General features: G+C 37.5%; 1 protein-coding gene across 1 annotated transcript in view; it reads right to left on the bottom strand.

Moving 5' to 3' along the window:
* ARHGAP20 (Rho GTPase activating protein 20) overlaps window positions 1–22,437 on the bottom strand; it is a 135,882-nt gene that overhangs the window by 21,592 nt on the left and 91,853 nt on the right. The window contains exons 5-9 of the mRNA XM_010376214.2: window positions 20,345–20,386; window positions 19,338–19,422; window positions 16,430–16,507; window positions 14,102–14,168; window positions 11,353–11,541 (exon numbers count right to left, since the gene is read on the bottom strand). Coding sequence (XP_010374516.2) covers window positions 11,353–11,541; window positions 14,102–14,168; window positions 16,430–16,507; window positions 19,338–19,422; window positions 20,345–20,386 — 461 coding nt within the window. The remainder of the gene's footprint in view (window positions 1–11,352; window positions 11,542–14,101; window positions 14,169–16,429; window positions 16,508–19,337; window positions 19,423–20,344; window positions 20,387–22,437) is intronic.

The following is a 22,437-nucleotide window of genomic DNA, read 5'->3' as shown; positions in this document are numbered from 1 at the left end:
TAATGCTTTAGTATCTGACATCTTACTCTCCTCTTGAGAACACAGACAGGAAGCTAATGTCCTAAAGTTTTTTTCTTTCTTTGCAACTGCAGACTTTTATGTTTCTTTTCAGTTCTTGACTTTAAAGTATGTTTAAGGAAGCATGGATAGACACAAACATGAGTGAGACTTGCTGTTACTGATGAAGTTTATAATCTAATAGAGATGAAGAACTGGTTGGGGTGGGGAGAAAAGCAAGTATGTTAATAAATATACTGTCAAAAGGTAGGAACAAAGTACTAAAAGCATTCAGAGGAAAGTAAATCACATGTGGTCAATAAGAGGGAGGGGGTGATCCTGGGAGTGTTTACATTTGACTTGGATTTTGAATGAACAAGATTTTAACAGATAAGAGCATCTGGCATAGTGCCTTCTATCTAGTAAGTACTCGCTAAATCATTATTAAACAATAATTGAAATTGAGGAGAGATTTAAGTAGAAACAGACAATATGAAAAAGAAGAGGCAGAAGAAAGGTCAATAGTAAGGTATGGTTTTATACTATAGTGCCAAAATGTTTTTGGTGTCATTTGTGTCTAATTTTAATACGAAGTTTAACAGGTTTGCTTATGATTTAATACACAAAAAGCTCTTTAAGGTTCTACTTTTAAAAGTGGCTGACCTCTCTGTCCCCTCTTCCCAACAGATACACACAAGTAACAACTATAAACTCTGGAAAACCAACCAAAATAAACCTAGCTGAAGGCACTAAAGAGTGAACAAAAGAAGGTAGATATAGAGGTCAAAGTGTGACACTTGGGATGAAGGGAATGGCATAGCACTGGGTCAGTTTTCTAATCTTACAGCTTTTAGGCTGAGAGCAGGCCCCAGGGTAATGGGGGTGACTATAAGTTGAGAAGAAACCTTTACTTTTACTGGCTTGAAGAACTAGAGAAGGGAGACAGAGGTACCCACAGCTGGAAAGTGAGGGAGGATCCCAGAAAGAAGAATACCTGATAGTGGGGGCCCTAAATATTGTGTATAAATTCTCCCCACATCTCTGGCTAACCCCTGAAGCTTGTATTCATGGGGGCAGATTCAAAAAAGCTTGCAATTAAGGTTGACAGAACTGAGATCTGAGGAGCTGTAATGCCTAGGCAGTGCCCACTCATGGTTGGACTCCTTTTTCTCCAGTGAGAGTGCATGGGAATTGGTAATCAGACTGGCTGTGTGGCACTGTTCTTTATGACACCAAACCAAACTTACACAGAGATGATGTTCCCAACATTCCCTGATAATGAAATACTGAAGGATTGATCTTTTTAAGGAGGACACAGTCAGCAGTCTTGTCATTTCAGTGGAATTAGACATGTTAATTCCAAAGAAGTCTTCTATATTGTTTGGCTATAATGAACCTTAGAATTTTATTTCCTTAGAATAACCTACTTAACTCAATATTTAAACAGCCAAGTTGTGGGAGGATAAATAAATAAGCAACATTTTACCAAATGGCCTTAAGACCATCATCTAGACATCACTTCCTTGAAATACAGCAAATGCATCACTGATGTACACACACACAGGTATGTAAAGCTCTTTGGCTCTAGAGTCAGGAGCCTCTCTGTACTCCCAGTTCACTTATTTGGACCAAGTTACTTAACCCCTTTTCTTTCCTCAACCTTAAAATGTAAAGGATATGAATTAGTCCTCAAAGGCTTATTGAAAGGATTGTATAAGACAGTCTCTGAAAAGTACTATTTTGTCACAGTGATCTTGATGAACGCTGCCAGATACCAATCTTCTTCCCCACAAAGAGGACAACCTCTCTGTACCTCCTCTCCATGTGGTTTCACAGCCTTCAGCAGGTATCCAGTTATGAAGGAATACCAATACTCCACTTAACTAAGGCAGTTTCTTCCTGCTCTGACATTCCCAACCTCCATTATTTAAAAAATAAAACAAAAACAGAAAGGGAAACTAAACCTTTTCTGAAGTCCAGGAAGGGGTTCCTGTATTAGCAAAGTCAATCTATGCAAATGTGTGCTTAATATATATATGAATATATATGTTGAGTACTTGTGCTCAGTCGTGGTTTGCTCACATTTACTTGATTTTTATTTTTTATTTATTATTATTATTATTTTTAGAGATGAGGTCTCACTATGTTTGCCCAGACTGGTCTCAAACCCCTCCCTGGGCTCAAGCAATCCCCTGCCTCGGTCTCCCAAAAACAAAAGTGCTGGAATTACAGGCATGAGCCACTGCACCCAGCCCTCATTTTATTTCTAAAACAATCAAAATAAAAAGTTATTTGATTTTTTTTAGCTTTCACATACTTAAGAAGAATGCTCTATTAAAAAGTTATATACTTAGCTACCCTATGAGTGTTGACAGAGGATAAAGTAGAAATTGAGTCCTTTACTTTATCATAAATACTTTCAGCTGTAGCCATGCCTTTTGCTACATATACGGCATTCAACCTAAGCGTTCAGGATTCCTCTGGGTCTGAGAGAAAAAAATTTCATTAAAGTTTACTTTCTTACAGAGCTTTTAATGCACAGATCTTACTTTCTAAATGTCACAAAGGCTAATGAAAAAACATGCTATTGCTATAAAAAATATGAGTGATGTAAATAAATGTAAAGCAAACTAAATTCAAGTAAATCTAGTTTTCCTAAATGTCCCTGGCAAGATTCAAGTTAGTGTGTTTACATGCCTAAATTAGATAACTGAATGTTAAAATTTACAGTGCTTAAAACTTTGTGTTTATATAATAATAATCATAACAAAAATGTTAGAAATTCTATTCCAGCCATATAACTTCCCAAATTAAGAATATCCCCACCTTTTTTTTTTTTTTTTCCTAGAGTAGAAAACACGGAGGTGAATACTGGAACTACAGGGTAAACAGGTAGAAAAAAAGATGTATCCCATATTTTACCAGCCACCATAAAAGTTCAATTCCAGTTCATTCCTAAGTCTGAAGTAGGTGTGGAAAGTGAACCTACTTTGGGCATAGAGCTGGGAGTTCAGGACAGACTGGAACTCCAAGAACTACTTCAGACTACACTCACAAAGATTCCATTTAATTCCAGAACTCTTCCACTCCAAGTTTTTCCATACTAGGGATGAGTAAGCCATTCAATCTTTCATTTAATTTCTACTCTGTTCTATACACTAGACTAAGCCCTGGGATGAGTTCCCAGGTCTTAAGAAGGTCATTGTCTAAAGAGACAAGTAGATTATATAAACAGGTAATCATAATGTGATTTTAAAAAATATGTTACACTAGAGATATGTATGAAGTGTTAACTGCCTGAAAGAACAAAGATTTCCGAGAAGTAATGATGGCAGCAGTGGGCTGTCTGGAGCAGCTGCTGCCATCACACTGGCTGTAGCAGGGAGGCATGGCCAGGGCTGCACACTTCATGGAGCTGGCAGGGGCTTGGGACAAGTGGGAGCCCTGCCCCTTCTGAGTTGGGGTGGGAGGTACCTGGGTGCCTCTGCAGACACCCAAGCCATGGCTATGGACCCTGGCATCCCTGGGCTCTCAGGACCTGGGAGCAGGTGGAAGCCCTGCCCTCCCGGGTACAGCTGCAACCACCTAAGTTGTGGTTGCAGGCCTGGGCTTCTCACTCCACAGAGCAGGTAGGAGCCCTGCCCTCCCGGGAGCTGCAGCTACCCAAGTCATGGCTATAGACCAGGCCTCCCTATGCTCTTGTGGGGGGCAGGTAGGAGCAGGCAGGAACACCGCCCTCCCAGGTGCAGCTCTAGTCACCCTAGTCATGGCTGCAGACCCAGGCCTCTTGCTCCATTGAACATGCAGGGCCGCATCCCCCATCCCCCAACACAGCTGTAGCCAACCAAACTGCAGCTGTAGACATAGGCATTTCTGTACTCTTGGGTGCTCTGTAAGGCCACCCCTGGCCTCGCAGGCTCAGAAGTGCCTGCTACCACTGCCTGGCTTCTCCCTACTGTCTGCACCTGCTATGATCATGGTGCAAAGCTGGGTGAGCCCAGGTGTGCTGTTGCAGCCCAGCTGGGTTGTGCACACACTTGGGGGCAGTGCTGACATGCCAGCCCCCTGGTGCTTTGGCCTGCTCTGGACTTTGGGTGCCAATGAGCACAGCAGGGAAGCCAATGGGGGGTTGAGGCAGCTCAGTGCTGGCCTGCAGGCGCCTCTTTGCACCTATAGCCTGGGCACCATGAACAGCAGCAGGAGGCAGAAAGGTTCCTGGGCAGAAGGGGGTGAGTCCCTGGTAAGGCCTACTTTCAGGCCAGGGAGGGCCTGAAGGCTGGGGGCCAGGCTGCCAGTCCTGTGGACTGGAGTGGGAACTTGTGGTGCTTTTTCTGGGCCTGCCCATGGCTGCCCATGGACAAATCAGCATGCTCTTCCTCCCCTGAGGCCCATAAAGCTCCTAGGCTCAGCCAGAGCTAAGCAGATGTCCTGACAACCAGCTGCAGAGAGGACTACCCACTCCAGGGCCTCCTTTCTGCTGAGAGCTGCAGACGTGAGGATGACCAGTCTGCAGAGAGGAGCTACCCATTCTAGGGCCGCCTCTCTGAGAGCTGCACAGATGACAAAACAACCAACTACAGGGAAGAGCTACCCTCTCTGCTAGGAGTTGGGCATCTGACAGGACAACCTGCCTGCAGAGAGGAGCTACTCTCTTTGCTAGGAGCTGAACACTTGATGGGACACCCTGGCTGCAGAAAGGAGCTGCCCCCTGTGGGTCTCCTCTGAGCTGTTCTATTGTTCAATAAAGCTCCTCTTCATCTTGCTAACCATTCACTTGTCCGTGTGCCTCATTCTTCCTGGTCACAGGATGAGAACTTGGGACCCACTGAATGGTGAGGCTGAAAGAATGGTAACACAAACACACAGGGCTGAAACATGCCCCTTGCTTACCACGTTGTGCGTGAAGAGAAGAAGATAAGAGCTGTGGCCCTTTGGGAAGCCCAGACCTGGGAGCTCCCTGAGCAGGGCTGTGGCTCTCACTTTGGGTCCCTGCAGTTCCTGGCATCTCCAAGCTTCTGGGCACCACTGTGTTCCCTGGTGCCAGCCATGGAAGCTGCTGGTAGTACGACTGATCTGGCTGCAGCCTCACAGCCAGCCAGCACCCATGCAGGCACGTGGAACTGTCCGCTCGACTGCAGCCGTTGGTCTGTGTGCAGTGGCCAGGCCCCAGGCTCACTCACACACCCCTTGCCACTCCACACCTGACTTGCCTCTGGCAGGCATGGGATCCAGGCTGGTAGTAAGAGCCAAGTGCAGCCTGCAAGGCCGAGTGGGTGGAATGAACCCAGTGGACTGAGCAAATCTTGGGCAAAGGCGTCACTGTCCACAGAGATTTCTGGCCGGAAAAGTGACAACCCCAAGGTGTCGTAACAGTAACATCTAATAGTAACATGCAACGGTAACAGTAACCTGTAACAGTAACATGTGAGTGGGGCCTTGAGGTCAGAACTTTGAATGTCTGTATCTTGAACCTTCACAATTAACACTAGAGCTTTCCCACTGGGGACCAACCATTCCAAAGACGAGTTACAGATCTCAGTCTCAGAGGGGGCCTTCTGAAAGATTTACTGCTCTTATGTTTTCAGTGTAAGGCTGTTTACTAGGAGGCCTTCTCTACAGTGAAGCAGAAATTTGAAAAACAGATTGGCAATGACTATGTTCACCAATGGTTATCCTGGTTAATGGGATATTTTCTGAAAGCTTATTAGAGAAAGCTTTATATTTAGTTTAAAAATAAAATATTTTTCTCAGACAATATTCTAACAGAAATCATTAGATTTTAACCCTTTGTTTCCAGGGGAGAAAACAAGACATGTTTTTCCACGTAAGAGACCATGCAAAATACCCATTTCCCAGGACTAAGCAATTTAAGAATTTATGAATTCTGTGGATTTTAAATATACAGGCCACAAACAAGTGTGAAAGATTCTGACTATAACAACTGGCACTTGGTAAATAAGGCAAAATTCTATGTTTATACTATGTGCCAAAAAAGAAGTATTAGCTCATTTTTCCCCATTAGAAGTCGGGTTAATAGCTGGTATGTATGTGAACAAGGGAGCATGAAGATACTCTTGCTCAAATTAGAACATGACGAAGATGTAACAGGCAAAGGAATGAAGACAAGTCAAATAAGATGGCTGTTACTTGTGTGAGCTCTGTTATAAAGTCTTGTAGAATATGGAGACTTCAGCTGGCATGTTTTAAATTATGCATATTTTAATCATTCAATTAGAGGGCACAAACTATGCTCCCTGGACCAAATCTGGCTTGCCACCTCCCTTTGGATAACTTATGAGCTAGGAATGGCTTTTACATTTTTAAAAAGTTGAAAAAAATTCAAAAGAATAATATGTAGTAACACATAAAAATTATATGGAATTTAAACTTTAGGCCAGGCGTGGTGGTTCATGCCTGTAATCCCAGCACTTTGGGAGGCCAAGGCGGGCAGATCGCCTGAGGTTAGGAGTTTGAGACCAGCCTGGCCAACATGGTGAAACCCCATCTCTACTAAAAATACAAAAATTAGCCAGGCGTGGTGGCAGGCGCCTGTAATCCCAGCTACTCGGGAGGCTGATGTAGGAGAATCACTTGAACCTGGGAGGTGGAGGTTGCAGTGAGCCAAGATTGTGCCACTGCACTTCAGCCTGGGTGACAAGAATGAGACTTTGTCTCAAAAAAAAAAAAAAAAAATTCAAATTTTATTGTCTAGAATAGTTTTACTGGAACATGACCACACTTATTCATGTAATGTCTATGGCTGCTTTCACTTCACACTCAATAACAAAGTAGCTGTGACAGAGATGGTATGTGGTGCGTTCATTACTTTGTACTGCTGCTTAGGGCACTACAAATTGCAGTGACCCTGTTACATCTTGACTGTTTCGAATGCCATATGTATCATGATACCACAACATCTTTTTTATTACTTATTATGTAAAAACAATAAAAGAAAAATGGACTTCTTCTAATGTTAAATTTTTAAGGCAAAGTGAAATGCAGATAACTTTGTTATGGAACTAATGGCAAAATATTATGTTTACTGTGCAATGAAGTAACAGCTGTGGTTACAGAATACAATATATGTCAGTGGTTAACAGACCAATGGTTAATCACAATGCTCCCAACTCATAAGAAAGCAATGGATCAGAAAAATATTTAAAATGAAATATATCATTACTGCAGAATTTCCTCACAAAAATAAAAATGAGGCTACAATAAAAGTTTCTGAGTGGTTCATTTGTTAGCCAACCGAGGAAAGCCATTTACCCATTTACCAATGGTGAACTGATTAAATCTGTGTGCTTGCAGTAGATTAAGAAAGAGGTCCAGAGAAACTAGATTTAAGATTATCAGCCTTTTAGTGAGAATAGATGATTGAATAGTTGAGGGCATTAGGAGTAATATCAATAGTAAACTAAAAAACAAGGCAAGTGACTTTCCTTGGTTCTTGATGAAGTGATAAATGTTACCAATACCACTAAGTTGTCCAGTCAAGAAGTCAATGCTGAGTTTGAAGTGACTGAAGAATTAACCTTGAATAGTCTGCATAGAACAACTATGGGTAAGAATATTTTCAAAGCATTTGAGAAAACAGTAATTCAGTACAACCTGAACTGGAATCTGCTGTGTTATATTTCATGGTAGTGAAAATATGTAGAGCAGAGAAAGGTGTAATTTGACAAATTTAGAAAGCTTGTGAAAATTTAAAGTGTTTAATACCTATGATTATTCATTGTATTGTTTTGATCAGTGGTACTGCCTGAAAAACATGGAAATCTATCAAGTGTTACTGGATCAGTACTGTCAACAGTGAACTTCATTTACTCTCATGGACTTAATTATTGTCAGTTCTGCGAATTGTTGTTAAAAATAGATGCTAAATGTTATCCTGCATTATGCTATCACACAGCATTTCAATGGCTCAGCACTGCTAAAGTTTCATAGTGATATTTTGAACTCAGGGCCCAGACTGAACTTGTTATGAATGAGAAGAACAGCCTTCAACCTCTATTAATGGACACTAAATGGCTTTGAAAGTTAGTTTTTGCTGTAGATACGATGATGTTTCATAATAAATCCAACCTAAAATTACGAGGCAAAACAGTGCTTACATACAAAGTTTTTACTGTAGTAATTTGGAAAACAATGAATGTTTAATTACAAGTAGTATCAAGCTGCTTTATATACTTCTTGTGCCATCAAAAGTTAAAACAGGAAGCAAGATCTTGATTCACATAAAAATTTACAGCAGATATGTTTTCTGAGTTCAAACTACAGTTTGAGTAGTGTTTCTCCATACAAGAGCAAAGGCGATTTCCATATCTCAAAATCCATTTCACTATGCAACTGAAGAGCTTCCACCTAACCTTCAATTGAAAGTGATTATCTGCAATGAAATGATATGCTAAAAGGCAAATATCAGGAGAAGAATCTAACGAAATTCTACAAATGCCATGTAAAAGAGACATATGCTGAACTGAAATTAGACGCTTGTAGAATGATATCAGTATTTGGCAGTACCTATGTGAGAAAATATGTTTTCAGAGATGAAATATAAAAATTTTATTATAGATCAGAATGTTTGTACTCAATTTTGATGGCTAGATCACTAACTTTAAATTCCAACTAAGTGAAATGTTATCCCTCCAAAGAATTCACTTCTCACTTATTAGATTTGTATTACATAAAATTGTACTCAATTGTTGTTATATTTTGAATTCTATCAGTAAAATTTGGTGGAAATTTGTTTTTTTCTCCTGTTACATAACACTTACATAATATCCCTGATTTGGGATACTGACCTGCAAAATTTTTACTATCTGGCCCCTTAGAGAAAAAGTTTGCTGACCCCTGATCTAAATCACTGGTAAAGGCAGTTGCTCATCAAATTCTTTTGTACTTAAAAAGAAACAACATTAGTGGTTCACCTGTAATTTTTTACACAGGCGATTCTGATGCTCTTAGCTGGCCCTTGGCATCACTGGTCTATAGTTGTTCCATCCCTAATCCCATTTACCATGAATCATTTATAGCTGGAATCATCTACCCTCACTTCCAATAGAAAGAAACGAAGCAAAGGATGCCTACAAGTTAGTTGAGCAAATCATTAGAAAAACTGGTTAAACTCCTTAGGATTCCTGATTATTATAAAATAAAGTTGACAAGGACCCAGAAAAACAGTTTTGAAAAACGTAGGTACAAAGGTAGAAGAGTGGAAGATTATTATTCTCCTCAGTCTAGTTATAAAGATACCCCTTGTATCTTTAATGAGCTGACAACAGACCTATTATTCATTCACTCAACACATATTGATTATATTGATTGAATACTTATTTGTATATGCCAGGCACTTTTCCAGGTACTGGGGATATAGAAGTGAACAAAAAAGACCAAAATCCCTGCCTTCATGGAGCTCACATTTTAGTGGATGGAAAGATCATGATGTCTCAGTGTTCCGCTTTCAAAATTACCCAAGGTGACCAAAAAATTTTCGAGTCCAAAATCTCAATTTACTATTATAGAGAGATGACTGTTAACAAATTCAAGGTAAATTTGTGTATCTGATGTTGGCAAGATGAGGGAGTCCCTAATGATTGATCTACTGATTTACTAATGACTTCGGTAAAGTATAAATTTGAGGCTAGGTCATCAACAGAAAGTGACAGGCTGGATGTCTATGTGGGTAGAAATTTATATAAGACAGTTGATTCAAGTAGTTGGAGAATGCTGCACAGAAACAAAGTTAAGACTACTCTCCCAGTATGAAGTGCCCATTAAGGTTGGTCACTAATGATACAGAGTAGCCCTGATATGATTTCTTCCAACCATGCAAAGAGTTCATCTAGAGATGAGATTTTAGGAGGTGTATAGGAATGTAGAAAAGAGGGTCAAAGAAACAGAAGTTTTCTGCTAGACAGGGATGATCACGATAACCATGGAATTCAAGTTGCATAAGGAGGAAAGTAAAGATGGACAGGGGGACTAACAGATGGAGAAAGTGGTAGAGTTTAGTAGGTTTGAAATGAAGCAGAAGGAATCTGAGCTTCCAGAGATGAAAAATAGAATGAACAAAGGCTGGCTGAAGAAAACAGATGGTGGTTATAACTCTTTTTGTCCAATAAAATGTCAAAATCTTGAATCAAAGGGGCGAAAAGGAAAATAAGTTTCACAACGCTGTTACAATTTCTTGATGTAGTTATTTCAGAAACTATGTTTTAGTATGAAATATAAATTAGAAATTAAACAACTTTAAATGCATTAGAGGAGATTCTGTTTAAAACAATCTTGGTGTGTATTAACACTTAAGGCAAAACAACAACAACAACAAAAACTCCTTACAATGAGTGCTGATTTAATTTGTTTTCTACAAGTTCAGATAGGTACATACAAATGTTTCTTAAAGTAGGGTTGTTCTGTAATGAAGATAGAAACAATATGAGCTAATTTTTCATTAATACTATATCAGTTGAATCACACACAGATGAAGAATTTCAGACTTTCTCCTGGCACTCAGATGCTGCCAATAATCTGTCAAGTGGCAGGAAGGTGGTCTCAGTGATCTCTCAAGGTCTATGTCATCCCTTTAAACTTATTACGCCTGGGGTCCAAGTTTGGTTCTTTGCAAACACAAATCCTTGGGTCTCTCAGTTCACACTGACAAAGGTAGCTATAGAAATTCACAATCAATTTTCTACTCTCTCACTCATACTTTTTGGTATCATTTTCTTCTGTTGCTTATACAATCTTCCTTTCAGACAGAGCTTAAAGCTCAAACTTGGGTTAGGGTAAATTGCGGTTCTCTTATATTGAACATCACTTTTATCATTCCAGAGTCTTTATTGTGGGGTGGGTAAGAGACTGCTATGTTCACAGGGAATTCATATTAGATTAGTAGGCTAAGGAGAGACTTCTGTAGAAATCATCTTAGTCTTCACATACTTATCAGCACCAGAATCCAGGTAGGGCATCACAATCTTCTGACACCCATCACTGACAGCCTCCTTTTTATAATGCAACCATTTAGGGAGAACACACAGTTGGAGTGTATTACAGTACAAAGAAGGCATTGAAGCACCTGCAGTACTGCTTAGTGCCTTTGACTCTGCAGTAGGAATAAGGTTTAAGGGGGAAAGAATGGTGAAGAAAGAAGGAACAGACTGTATTGCTACTAGCTGCTAGCTGCTGATTCTTAGTCAATCATGCCTATTGCTGATTTATAAAACCATCTTCTAAAAGTCCATCTTTCCTTTTCAAAATACTTAACAAATTCCGAGAAAAAATACCTCATCTGGCGGGAGGTTTGAGTACTAAATTTATGTTCAGGAATGAAAACTTTTGCTAGAAGCAACTCACCGCTCAGTTGCTGGGCTGCAGCCAGGCGGCTAGGCTTCAGGATGAACTGGCACTGCATCTCTCGGGGGAGCTGTTCCATAAGGAAGGGCTCTTGGAGGTTGAAAGGGGTGGTAGAGTCCTTTGATCCTGGTGTCAGGAGTGCCGTGTCTCGAAGATGGCTCATTTTAATTCCATATGGATATTCATGCCCTACACAGAAAAAAAGCTAAATGTAGACTTCAGGCTGACTGGTACTGTCAGCATGTGTACTACAAAATAGGAGTGTACTGAAATTTACTCCTGGTACTTTTGGCATAAAGAATCCCTTTGTTTAACAGAATGATCATTTATACTCTTACAGTTGGAGACCAGCATGCAGGTGGCCCTACCAAAGTAGTTTTAAGGGGAGGAGGGAGAAAAAGAAGAAAAAAATCTTTAAAGATTATCTTGTTTGGAATGAATGCACAGATCAGTTTGCCAGTTCCATAATGCTGACTTTTCCAATGTGTGCATCTAAGGATAATTAAAGGTATTCTATTGTTTCCTTTGACATTAACTAGATCTATAAATTTTCAGCAAATACATGTCCTTGCTCAGTCTCAAATCTATGATTTAAAACATTTTTTCTACCTACCACAGAAGTATAAGGATCTATATATGTCAAGTATCACTATTATTAATATTATTTAACACAAGATATTTGCCTAAAAACATTTCATTAATTTTTATTAGTTATATAGTTAGTTACTCAACAGCATTGGGACTGGTTTGATTTATGCTTCCCTCTCACTGTTGCCCTCTGAGATTGATGTTCAGAGGCAATGATCAGAAGGAAGACTGCAGGGGATCAGAAACACAGAAACAGATGCAAAAAGGAATGTACAAACTATAAAAACGAAACCCTGGACATCTGACTACAACATGATTTTAACTCTTTAGTATTCTAAGTAATTATGTCCTTTTAGTGTGATCCTCAAATACCACTGTGATGTAGATTTTTTAAGTACAGAGAGCAAGTTCCCTTCTATTCCTGACTTATCACTAAATGTAACTCAGTGAACTCTTACTCTTCCTTTTCACCTGGTCTAGGCATACAATGTCAATGTTTCATTAATATCAAGTACTACAGCAGCTTCCAGAGATTAAGGCAGAAAAAGGCTTCTATGACAATAAAACGAAATCAATTTATCAAAATAGCCGGCAGTTAATCTATAATTGAGGTCTGCAGAGCACATTAAAATAATGATTAAGCATTGCTGCTAAATCATGGGACAATAATGTCCTATGTCCCATTGTTTTTCAGTAAGAGCTAGTCAGGAAGCTTGGGGCTGTCATAAGCCTAAAAGTTGCCATCTACATAGTTTTCATTAATATATTTTATTAAAACAATAATTTTAAGTGTTTGATTTTTAATAACTTTATTGCTCATTGACTATTTCAAAAATGACAACATTAAAAATCTAAAATACAGTCGATTTTGTCTTCAGCTCTGTGCATGATCACTTTCTGTATTCTAAATCTGAGCATATACATTTGTAGAAAAATTTGGTTTTAGATTACTAAGATCACTTGAAACACTGAATTACACAGTTGTGACCTCACAGATAAATGAAATAATTACATGAAATAATGCATACAATATGCTCTGCATGATGGCTGGCAGGTAGTAAGCACTTTAAAATTGTTAACAGAAATTGTCATCATCATGATTATCATCGTCATCATCTCAAGATTTGATAAAGATACTGTCCTTTAATTGTTCTATTTCTGTTAACCACACTGAATGAAAGTACTGATCAAGAAATTTTTTTTTATTTAACGGCTTAAATAAGGTAAAATGGAACATATTTATCAACAATTCCTCATGACAAATGCTGGAAAATCTGACTAGAGAAATAGCAAAATAATTAAGTTATTGAAGTAGCAGATAATAAAGACTTTTAGGAGTCTAAATGGGTTAATCTGATTTTCTTCATGAAGCTTAGGAAGGTTCTGGGTATATAGCAGGTGTTACATACTCACTGATGAATTAAGATGCATGGTTGTATTTTACATGGTCTTCCATAGAGGCACATAGTAGGTAAGGGAACAGGAAATGTAAAAACTGAATGTGAAAAATAAATGTATGGAGAAAAATACCAACACATATTTCTTTCTTAGAAAAATATTTAAAAAGCTTTGGCAGGATGACTCTTGTTTGTCAAATGAAAAAGCAGAGAGAAAAGTTTGTATTTCTCTTCCCAACTACACCATTAGCTTGAATGAGGAGATATTATTTGTCTAGTACATAGTAAATCCTTGACAGATATTTATTAAATGAACACCATGAAATTTCCTATTTAATAGTATTTAAGCTTAGGACCATATGACCAATTCTCGGAGACACTTAAACTTATAATTAAAACACAATCGGGCCGGGCGCGATGGCTCACGCCTGTAATCCCAGCACTTTGGGAGGCCGAGGTGGGCGGATCACAAGGTCAGGAGATCGAGACCACGGTGAAACCCCGTCTCTACTAAAAATACAAAAAATTAGCCGGGCGCGGTGGCGGGTGCCTGTAGTCCCAGCTACTAGGGAGGCTGAGGCAGGAGAATGGCGTGAACCCAGGAGGCGGAGCTTGCAGTGAGCCGAGATCGCACCACTGCACTCCAGCCTGGTGGACAGAGTGAGACTCTGTCTAAAAAAAAAACCAAACCAAACCAAAACAAAACAAAACAAAACAAAACAAAAAAACAATCGATGCTATCTTAGACTTTTGCAAAAACTTACCAATGAGTGGGTACGGAGCCTCTTCTTTTCCAGAGTTGACCCACAATTGGTAATCTCTCTCAGAGCCCTTAGAGATAAAAAGAGTTAAATGTCACAATAAATCTTTCACATCTGATACTTGAATGAGGACACATTTTTTTTTTTTTTTTGGTTTTGTGTCCTCCCTCCTGCCCCCTACTCAGTGATGGTTAGAGATCCATGAACTGCAGTGGAATCAGGCCTTCACTATATAGGTAGCCTAGAGAGCGTAAAATCATAGTTAGGCCCCTTTACAAAGGTAAAACAATCTTCCTGGCTCTTAAAGGCTAATCTCTTCCTTAGAGTCCTGACTTCTGCTATGTTCCTCCACTTCTCAGAGAATATTGGGCTTAACCTCCAACATGCCCCTGCAAAGACAACCTTATTGTCAAGAAAACCACAAAACACTGCTGTGTCTATGATTAAAAAGTAATATCTCAAAGGCTGATTATTAGCTCAGCTGCTTCTGAGCAGGAGAATGACCAAGAGGCTTTGAGGAGATAAGTAATTAGCACAACCTCTACTGGCTTTAGTTTAGGCAAGTTCAGTCCTGGGGAAAGAAAGGACAGGAATTCTATTCTAGAGAATAGGCCCAGTCATGGAAAACAATAAAATTGTTCACTAGCAGAATTATAATCCAGCAACATTATAAATCCCACTTGAAAGAAATGATACTAAATTATACAGATTTTTCTGAATTCTCTAGGAGGGATAAAGCAGAAATGTTTTAAATGAAGCTAGAACAGATAAGTCTGTTGGCAATATTTCATATCCTTGCCTTTAACTTCTGATAAAAAATCATGGCCCTGACCTTACAATACCATAAAAACCATTCCACCCCCCCATACTCAGTTTATCTGTTACTTCCTCCCTGTCCCATCCCTCCTAGTCAAAAAATTTATGGTAAATAGGGAGACCAATCTAATAAAAATCCTTTCTTTTTATATAGTGTCTGAACACACTGTAATAATCCCTTAAAACTGGTATAACCAAATAGTCTCAATTCCTAATTAACAGTTCTTTTTTGGTCTGAGGAGATTAACAATTTTATCCAAAGGAAAAGCATAGATAAGAGAATGAATCCTGTCATTAATTCCTCTACATACCTCTAAAACTATCTAGTTTCTTCCAAAATATATTCATATAGCTTAGAAATTAATGGAGGTGCCTACTTTACCCAGTGCATATATTTTAAATGTAATCAAATTTATATCACTAAATATAACTAATTATCAGATTATCCCAAATTCTGGTTGTCCTGAGTTCTAAAGGGCTTACTATAGTACTGTGTATAAGCAAACTAAACACAAGTAATCATACTATGGCATGTCTTAAATATGGGTCATGAATTGCTCTGGAAACAGTGCTCCTTGAATGATGTAACATGACACATATTTAAGACATGCCATAGTATTCCACAGTATTATTAACTGTATTTAGATTTGCTTATATACAATGTACTTTCATATTTACAGAGAATCTCACTGAAGGAATAGTGTTTTTAAGTGCTTCCTTTAGTTATCATCCTTTTGAAAGTCATTCCCTTTAACGAAAGTACTCATTGGGTGGTGTTTATACAACTGGTAGTAAGGTGATGAGGACAGTCTTCCAGTTCTCTTTCCTCTACCTCATCCTCAAATGTTCTAATCTTCTCCACTCCTAAAGTTCTCAAAAATTCACCTCTGTTGCAGAAAAGAGAAAGCTACAAAGCTAAATTAAAACAGGGAAGAATGTGGTGTGCACACTAAAGCTCTCTAAATCCATGATCTAATTCAAAGCTTGTCTTTTTACTAACCAATTTATCAGAGGTATTAACCATATCATCCTTAGGTCCTGTAGCCAGCCAATATGGTTTTATGTAAAAATTCTACTACAGAACAAACTCTTAAGAATTCATCATCCTAAGACTGACCGAGTCTTGGGATAATAACAGGATAATTATATAAGGGAAAAGTCAAATTGTGACCAGTAGGAAGGTGAGAAGAAATATGAAACTTTATTAAGAACTTTATACCAAAAAATTTTTTGCATATATATACAGCATACATAATAAAATACATGTTGTCACTTTAAAATTATAGTCCAATCTTATAATTTTCAGATCACACAGATTTTAAAATAGGAGAACAGCACCACCCATATATTAATCATATTAAAGCTTTACTGTTCTTATTTTCTATATTTTGGGGAGTAAAGTATGACTTTGGTATCTCTAATAATCAACTGTCTTATGATGGAAGGAAAATACTTACATAAATTTAAATCATCAAAGTTTATTTTTAATTAAGAATGTCTAGCAGAATAACTTACAGTTATCCCTAGCATTGGTAATGACATGTTGATAACTTCATTCGCTGTATCTGAATTCATTACTGTTATAGTTTTAGACTGTAGAAAAAAATAAGAAATATAGCTATAAAATAATGAATTTTAAAACAGGTTAACAAATAGTCACTGTCAAATGATTATTGAAAGGCAAATCTTGATTTCAAGTATGCATAGAGTAAAGCATAAGATTTAGGGAGAACACAAAACTTTGATTATAATTTGCTTTCATTTCCTTATAAATTATGCCCTCTAATAAAACATTTCTCTTAAAGGATGCATGGCTTACAGAATATAAAAACTTAAGCAAAAAAGAAAGACTACATATATTTCAGAGAGAGTACATGGACCCAGCTCCCAATTAAAAAAATAAATCAGTGAGGTTGCTCCTCTGTCTTATTTCCATAATTGTATTTCCATAAGGCAATGGGTAATTAAAAAAAGGCAAGAGCTGAATCTCTATTTCTTCCTTAGTAGTGTTTTCACAATACAGGGTTTTATTTCTTTGCATGGTATAAAGTCAGGTTAGGTAGAATTAGGATAATAACTGGTTACAAAAGACGTTTAAAGCTTTGAATTTTTAAAAGTCACTATTGGGAACTTTCCATGTGTCACACACTGTGGCCACTAAGATTTTAATTGTTGAAATCTTTGGAGGACATAAAAAAATGACTCTAGAAGAAAGAATTGAAAATTTTAGAAAGCTCAATTCTATTATCAACTCTGCCAATGAACAGAATATCTATAATAGCTCTGTGCTGAATACTTTTACTTAAAAATAGACAATTTGCAGCAAACAGTAAAAGAGTTAAGAAGATTCTGAGATATCTATAGAGATTGCTGAATTCCAAAATGCATTATTTAAATATAAAACAATGCTATGTTGTAAAAAACTTGATACATACATAGGTTTTACACGAGAATTATAAGATTAAATCAGCAATTAGGGCTGTGTCCCTGATAAAGAAAGCTTAAATGGCATAAAAAAGTAGCATAAATACAAAAATGATACAAAAATAAAGGTAACTGAAATCTGATAATTCATTATTTATCTTTCCATTAATAGAATTTCTTCTCTATGAGTGAATTATTTGATATGACAAATTGCCTCTAAAAATTGTTTAACTGATTTTTAATTTAAAAAAGCATTTTAAATGCACAATTTCAAACTGTTCCTGGTAGCCTCAAGGATTGTGCAAAATTGTCTCAGAGTGAAAAAGGGAGTCTTTGGAGCACTCAACCCAGCGTCTGTCTTCTACCAGAGCGTTATAGGTATATGACATACTGGGCTTTAACTTGAGAGATAATTTTAAAAAAGGCTTCTGATTTTTAAAAAGTCTAAAATTTTTTCCATTTAATTTAAGGAAACTCTCCCATGAAGTCTTGTAACATGAAGAATCTGTCCTCTCAATAACCTGGTTTCTAAGATAATAGTTTTTCTTAATACTAGGCACATATGTTCAAAACATAATTATAGAAAGTATATCTTTTTCCTACATGCCTTTCCAGTATACAAAACAAGTGAATTCCAGCAGAAAGAACTCTTTGGCTAGTAAACAAATAACAGACAAAACTGAAAATGTGGCAATTTTGTTCCATATTGGCATAATTTACTGACAAGGTATGTATAACTAGAGGGCAAAGATAAAGAATGCTTCCCACACATGCACTCTTATTTGGGGGAACTGCTCTGGAGGCAGGGCTCCCTGAACGAGAGTATGGTTATGAAAGCTACTTTAGAGAGCAAAGGACAGAGTATGTCACATCATCCTTGACTTAACCAGGGTACTAGTGATAAAAACAGAGCACCCAACCTGACCATATCTCTTATCTTCTCTTCCAAAATGACAGTGGGACATCAGTCCTTTCTCAAGTACACACTTTCCATATACTGAAAAGAAAGTGTTAAAAAAAAAATTAAGGGATTTTACAGGAAATCCTGAATGTAACCAACTGCCACAACTAAATCAAAGCAGACAGAAAAAACAGGGTTTTTGTTTTGTTTTGTTTTGTTTTACTCTGCTACAGATCTCTGTAGTCTCGTACTATAAAAATTTGAGTATTTCCCTCAAGCAGTGACATCTGGCATTCAGGAGTTGGTCAGAACATTTGCATAACTTTTGCTTTTGGCCAAAACATAACTATTTTGCACTATATATTTTTCCACACACAAATAAAGCTATTCTGTGTGATCTAGAGCTGCTGTGAAGTATGACAATTGACAGTATCATAAAATATTCACAAGTTTTCATATTTTTCATAATTGATAACATTTATCTCTTGTACTATGATTTCAGTCATCAAATTATACATAATAGCTGGGGTTAAAGACTTAGCATTTATGTGATTGATATGATAAACACTGTGAAGTAGTAAAATGCTGATCCTTTAAAAATGTCACCTCTCCTAGATCATCCTCCTATTAACCTAAGCAATTCAATCCCTAAAAACTTAAAAGAATGAAGAACTTTTCAAAACCACTTTCTGCTTAAGAAGTGACAAGTTGGGAAAAATTGCTTAATAATAATAGGAAATACTCCTGTGGAAACAGCTTTACTACAAGCCTCTGCAGCTGCTATTGAAAAGATTCAGAGAAATATTCATACCAGAGGGAGGAAAGAGACATCTCACAAGCAATGTTCTTTCCAAGCGTAAATGTTAAATACTGTAGTTCATATGAATTTCTCTTGCTTCATTTTCTCTAGGGTTTATTTTTCATATATATGAATACATACATATAACCAGGAAAAAGGATTTTCCCTATGGTATTTCTAAATGCCTACCTTTCATAGCACATACACAGTCTGCCTGCCTGCCTGTCTCTCTTCTTATCCATAGTGTTCTGTCTTATGCAGGGACTTGGAATTTAATTTTCTGGCTTAGAAACACTTACATAGGCACAATTCCCAATGTCCTTGGCGAAGATTTTGAGGGGAATGCTCTTCGGGTAGTCCTTTTCTTTCTCTAGATTGATGTATCTAATCAAATGCAACAACAACCCAAAACAACACTGAGTCAGATGGAATTCGCTAATGGCTTATTTTAAAAATCAACCTATTTTGCTAATTTTCCAATATACTTATATGTTATTTTTTAAAAACATAGATGAGAAGACTCAGCAAAGTCAGATTACATTATGGGTTGGAAGAGAATAAAAAAATTCAGGACATTAGGCATGGGCACAAAAAAATAGGACATCCATGTCAAGTGAGGTTTGAGAAGCACAACCAGGTTAGGGCACCTCTGGGTAATGTTTTACCCTCAAAGTTTCCCTGTCTTCTTTGGACAGGTCCAGCACCTTACTGATAAGTATAGGAACATATATAATAAATATTGTATAAGGTCAAACCAAAGCAATGGCCTTGTACTTCTCATTTAACTCCCCAGTAGGGTGTAAATCTTGGTTATCCTATTGTGTGGAGAGGGAGAGAGGACAGGAGGGAGGGAAGGACTGTAAGTCTAATAGATGAGCCTAAATCAATCATTCTAGTCTGCATGCTCAATGGTAGGGATAACAACTACCATTATTTTTGAGGTGCTTAGCAGAAAACCCTGCATTTATGGAAACTTAATACATACTTTGAGGAAACTGTTAGCTCCAATTGGTAGGCTGGAGACAATGGAAAAAGAGAGGAGATTATTGACTAACTTCTGTCTAAAATGATGTAACTAGACCTCAATGTTCTCCTTCCTAGAAAGTTAAGAAATACATGTAATGAGAGAACATTATTTATAGCAAGTAAGTAGCTAGTGTACAATATAAACAGCAGCTTATTTAGAGGACAAATGAACAATTTTGACTAAGGAGAAGGGGAATAATTTGGGGCATATCTCTGCAGAAAATGTCTTAATTTGTTTATTAAAGGTTAAAGATTAAAAATATGAATACTGAAAAAATACCTCTGAAGGAGAGAGAGCCATTTGTCCTTTTGTTCTGGAGAACTGCAATCAAAGAAAATGGGAGAGAAAAATTAAACCACATAAAATACCTATGCTAACAGATTTAGGATTGTCAATCCAGATGAAAATGTCAACAGCCTGTTGTTACTAATGCAGTTGCATACATAAGCTGCAACCTTGGCATAACTGTGTTCTGGAGAACTCTGCAGTGAAAATATCCCTTTGGAAAAACTATAGTCAAATGTAGTTTTATTAAATCCTTTTGGATGGATCTAAGACAAACCCTCTTTTCTACTTTACTGCTTTTTTACAAGTGGTATTATACCAGTGAGAGAGAGTTCCTATAGTGGAAAGAGTACTTGATTTGGAATCTAACACTTGGTTTCAAAATTATATGCAAGCTAGACAATCATGGGCAAGTCATTTAACCTCTAAGCCTCAGTTTCTACATCTATAAAACTGGGTTAGTATTTTTGTAGCTCAAATGGCTATACAAATAGAAAGTATGGTTAATATTGAGAATACACAGATTAAGAGAAATTTGGCATGTGGATGGAAATCTCTTTGCCCAGAAACCAGTTTGCTATTAGGAAAAGAAACATTTTTAAAAAGCACATACAGCAAGATTACCATTTAGTAAATTAGTTAATTGAAAACTTATTCTTAATAACTAAAACCTTCTGATTAAGATCAATCCATTTGCAACTAAATTAGCATTCATTTTTATGCTGATTTCACTATTATGTTTAATTCTTAAGATTAAAAATAATTTAAAGTTTATTCCTATGTAGTCTTGTCACTAACGAGCTTTTAAAATCATATTTCTCTCTCATTTTTTTTAAAGACAGGGGTTTTGCTCTGTTGCCCAGGCTGCAGTATAGAGGCATGATCATGGCTCACTGCAGCCTTGAACTCCTGGGGCTCAAGAGATCGTGCTGGCTCAGCTTTCTAAGTATCTGGGGCTATAGATGCATGCCACAAGGCCTGGCTAATTTTCTAATCTTTTTAGAGATGTTGGAAATCCTAGTTATTTTATTATTTCCAAAAATACATTTATTCACTAACTTTGTTGTTTAGCAATTTTCTCCATAAGCAATCTGCCAGGATTGGCCATCAGAAAGTGTATCACTTTTTTTTTTTTTTAACCATTGAGCATACATTTTCCATCTTTCACAATTCCTTACTATCGTTTGATGTACTCTCTTTTCTAAAATAGATTTTCTAGGTTCACTTATGTCAAGTCTTGGATTTATTTAGCAAAAATCTGTTGAGAAATAGATAAGAGGTTTGCTTCAGACCTGCTAACGTTTTTCAAAGCAGTTAAAGAAAATTGCCCCTTTAAGACACTTAGTATTTTTTTAGTTTTTAACTGAAATAAATGATACATAGAGAAAACTGCACAAAGCTTACATATACAGGTTGAATAATTTTAACAACCTGAACACACTCACATAAACCAGCACCCAGGTCATGAAATAGAAAATCACCTTGGAAGGTCCCTTATGTTCTTTTAAAGGCAGTAGTTTCCACTATCCTGACTTCCAATGCATAGAATAGTTTTGCATGTTTGGGTACTTTACATAAATGTAACCATAAAGTATATACTATTTTGTGTCTGGCTTCTTTGAACATTATGTTTATAATATTTAATTATATTACTACATGTAGTTTTAGATAATTATTTTTTTTCTTTTTCTTTTTTTTTTTTTTGAGACGGAGTTTCACTCTTTTTTCCCAGGATGGAGTGCAATGGTGCAATCTTGGCTCACCACAACCTCCGCCTCCTGGGTTCAAGCGATTCTCCTGCCTCAGCCTCCCGAGTAGCTGGGATTACAGGCATGTACCACCACGCCTGGCTAATTCTGTAGTTTTTAGTAGAGACACCGTTTCTCCATGTTGGCCAGGCTGGTCTCTAACTCCCAACCTCAGGTGACCCGCCTGCCTCGGCCTCCTAAAGTGCTGGGATTACAAGCATGAACCACTGCGCCCGGCCAATTCATTTTCATTGCTGTGTTCCCTTGTTTGAATATATAGCATATACTACTTCAAAATATAAATTATGGAATGTGTCAGGTTAACGTATGGAGATGAAT

This window comes from Rhinopithecus roxellana, chromosome 15 (genome assembly GCF_007565055.1).
Source record: "Rhinopithecus roxellana isolate Shanxi Qingling chromosome 15, ASM756505v1, whole genome shotgun sequence".
NCBI lineage: Eukaryota > Metazoa > Chordata > Mammalia > Primates > Cercopithecidae > Rhinopithecus > Rhinopithecus roxellana.
This window is presented reverse-complemented; position numbering and strand designations above follow the sequence as displayed.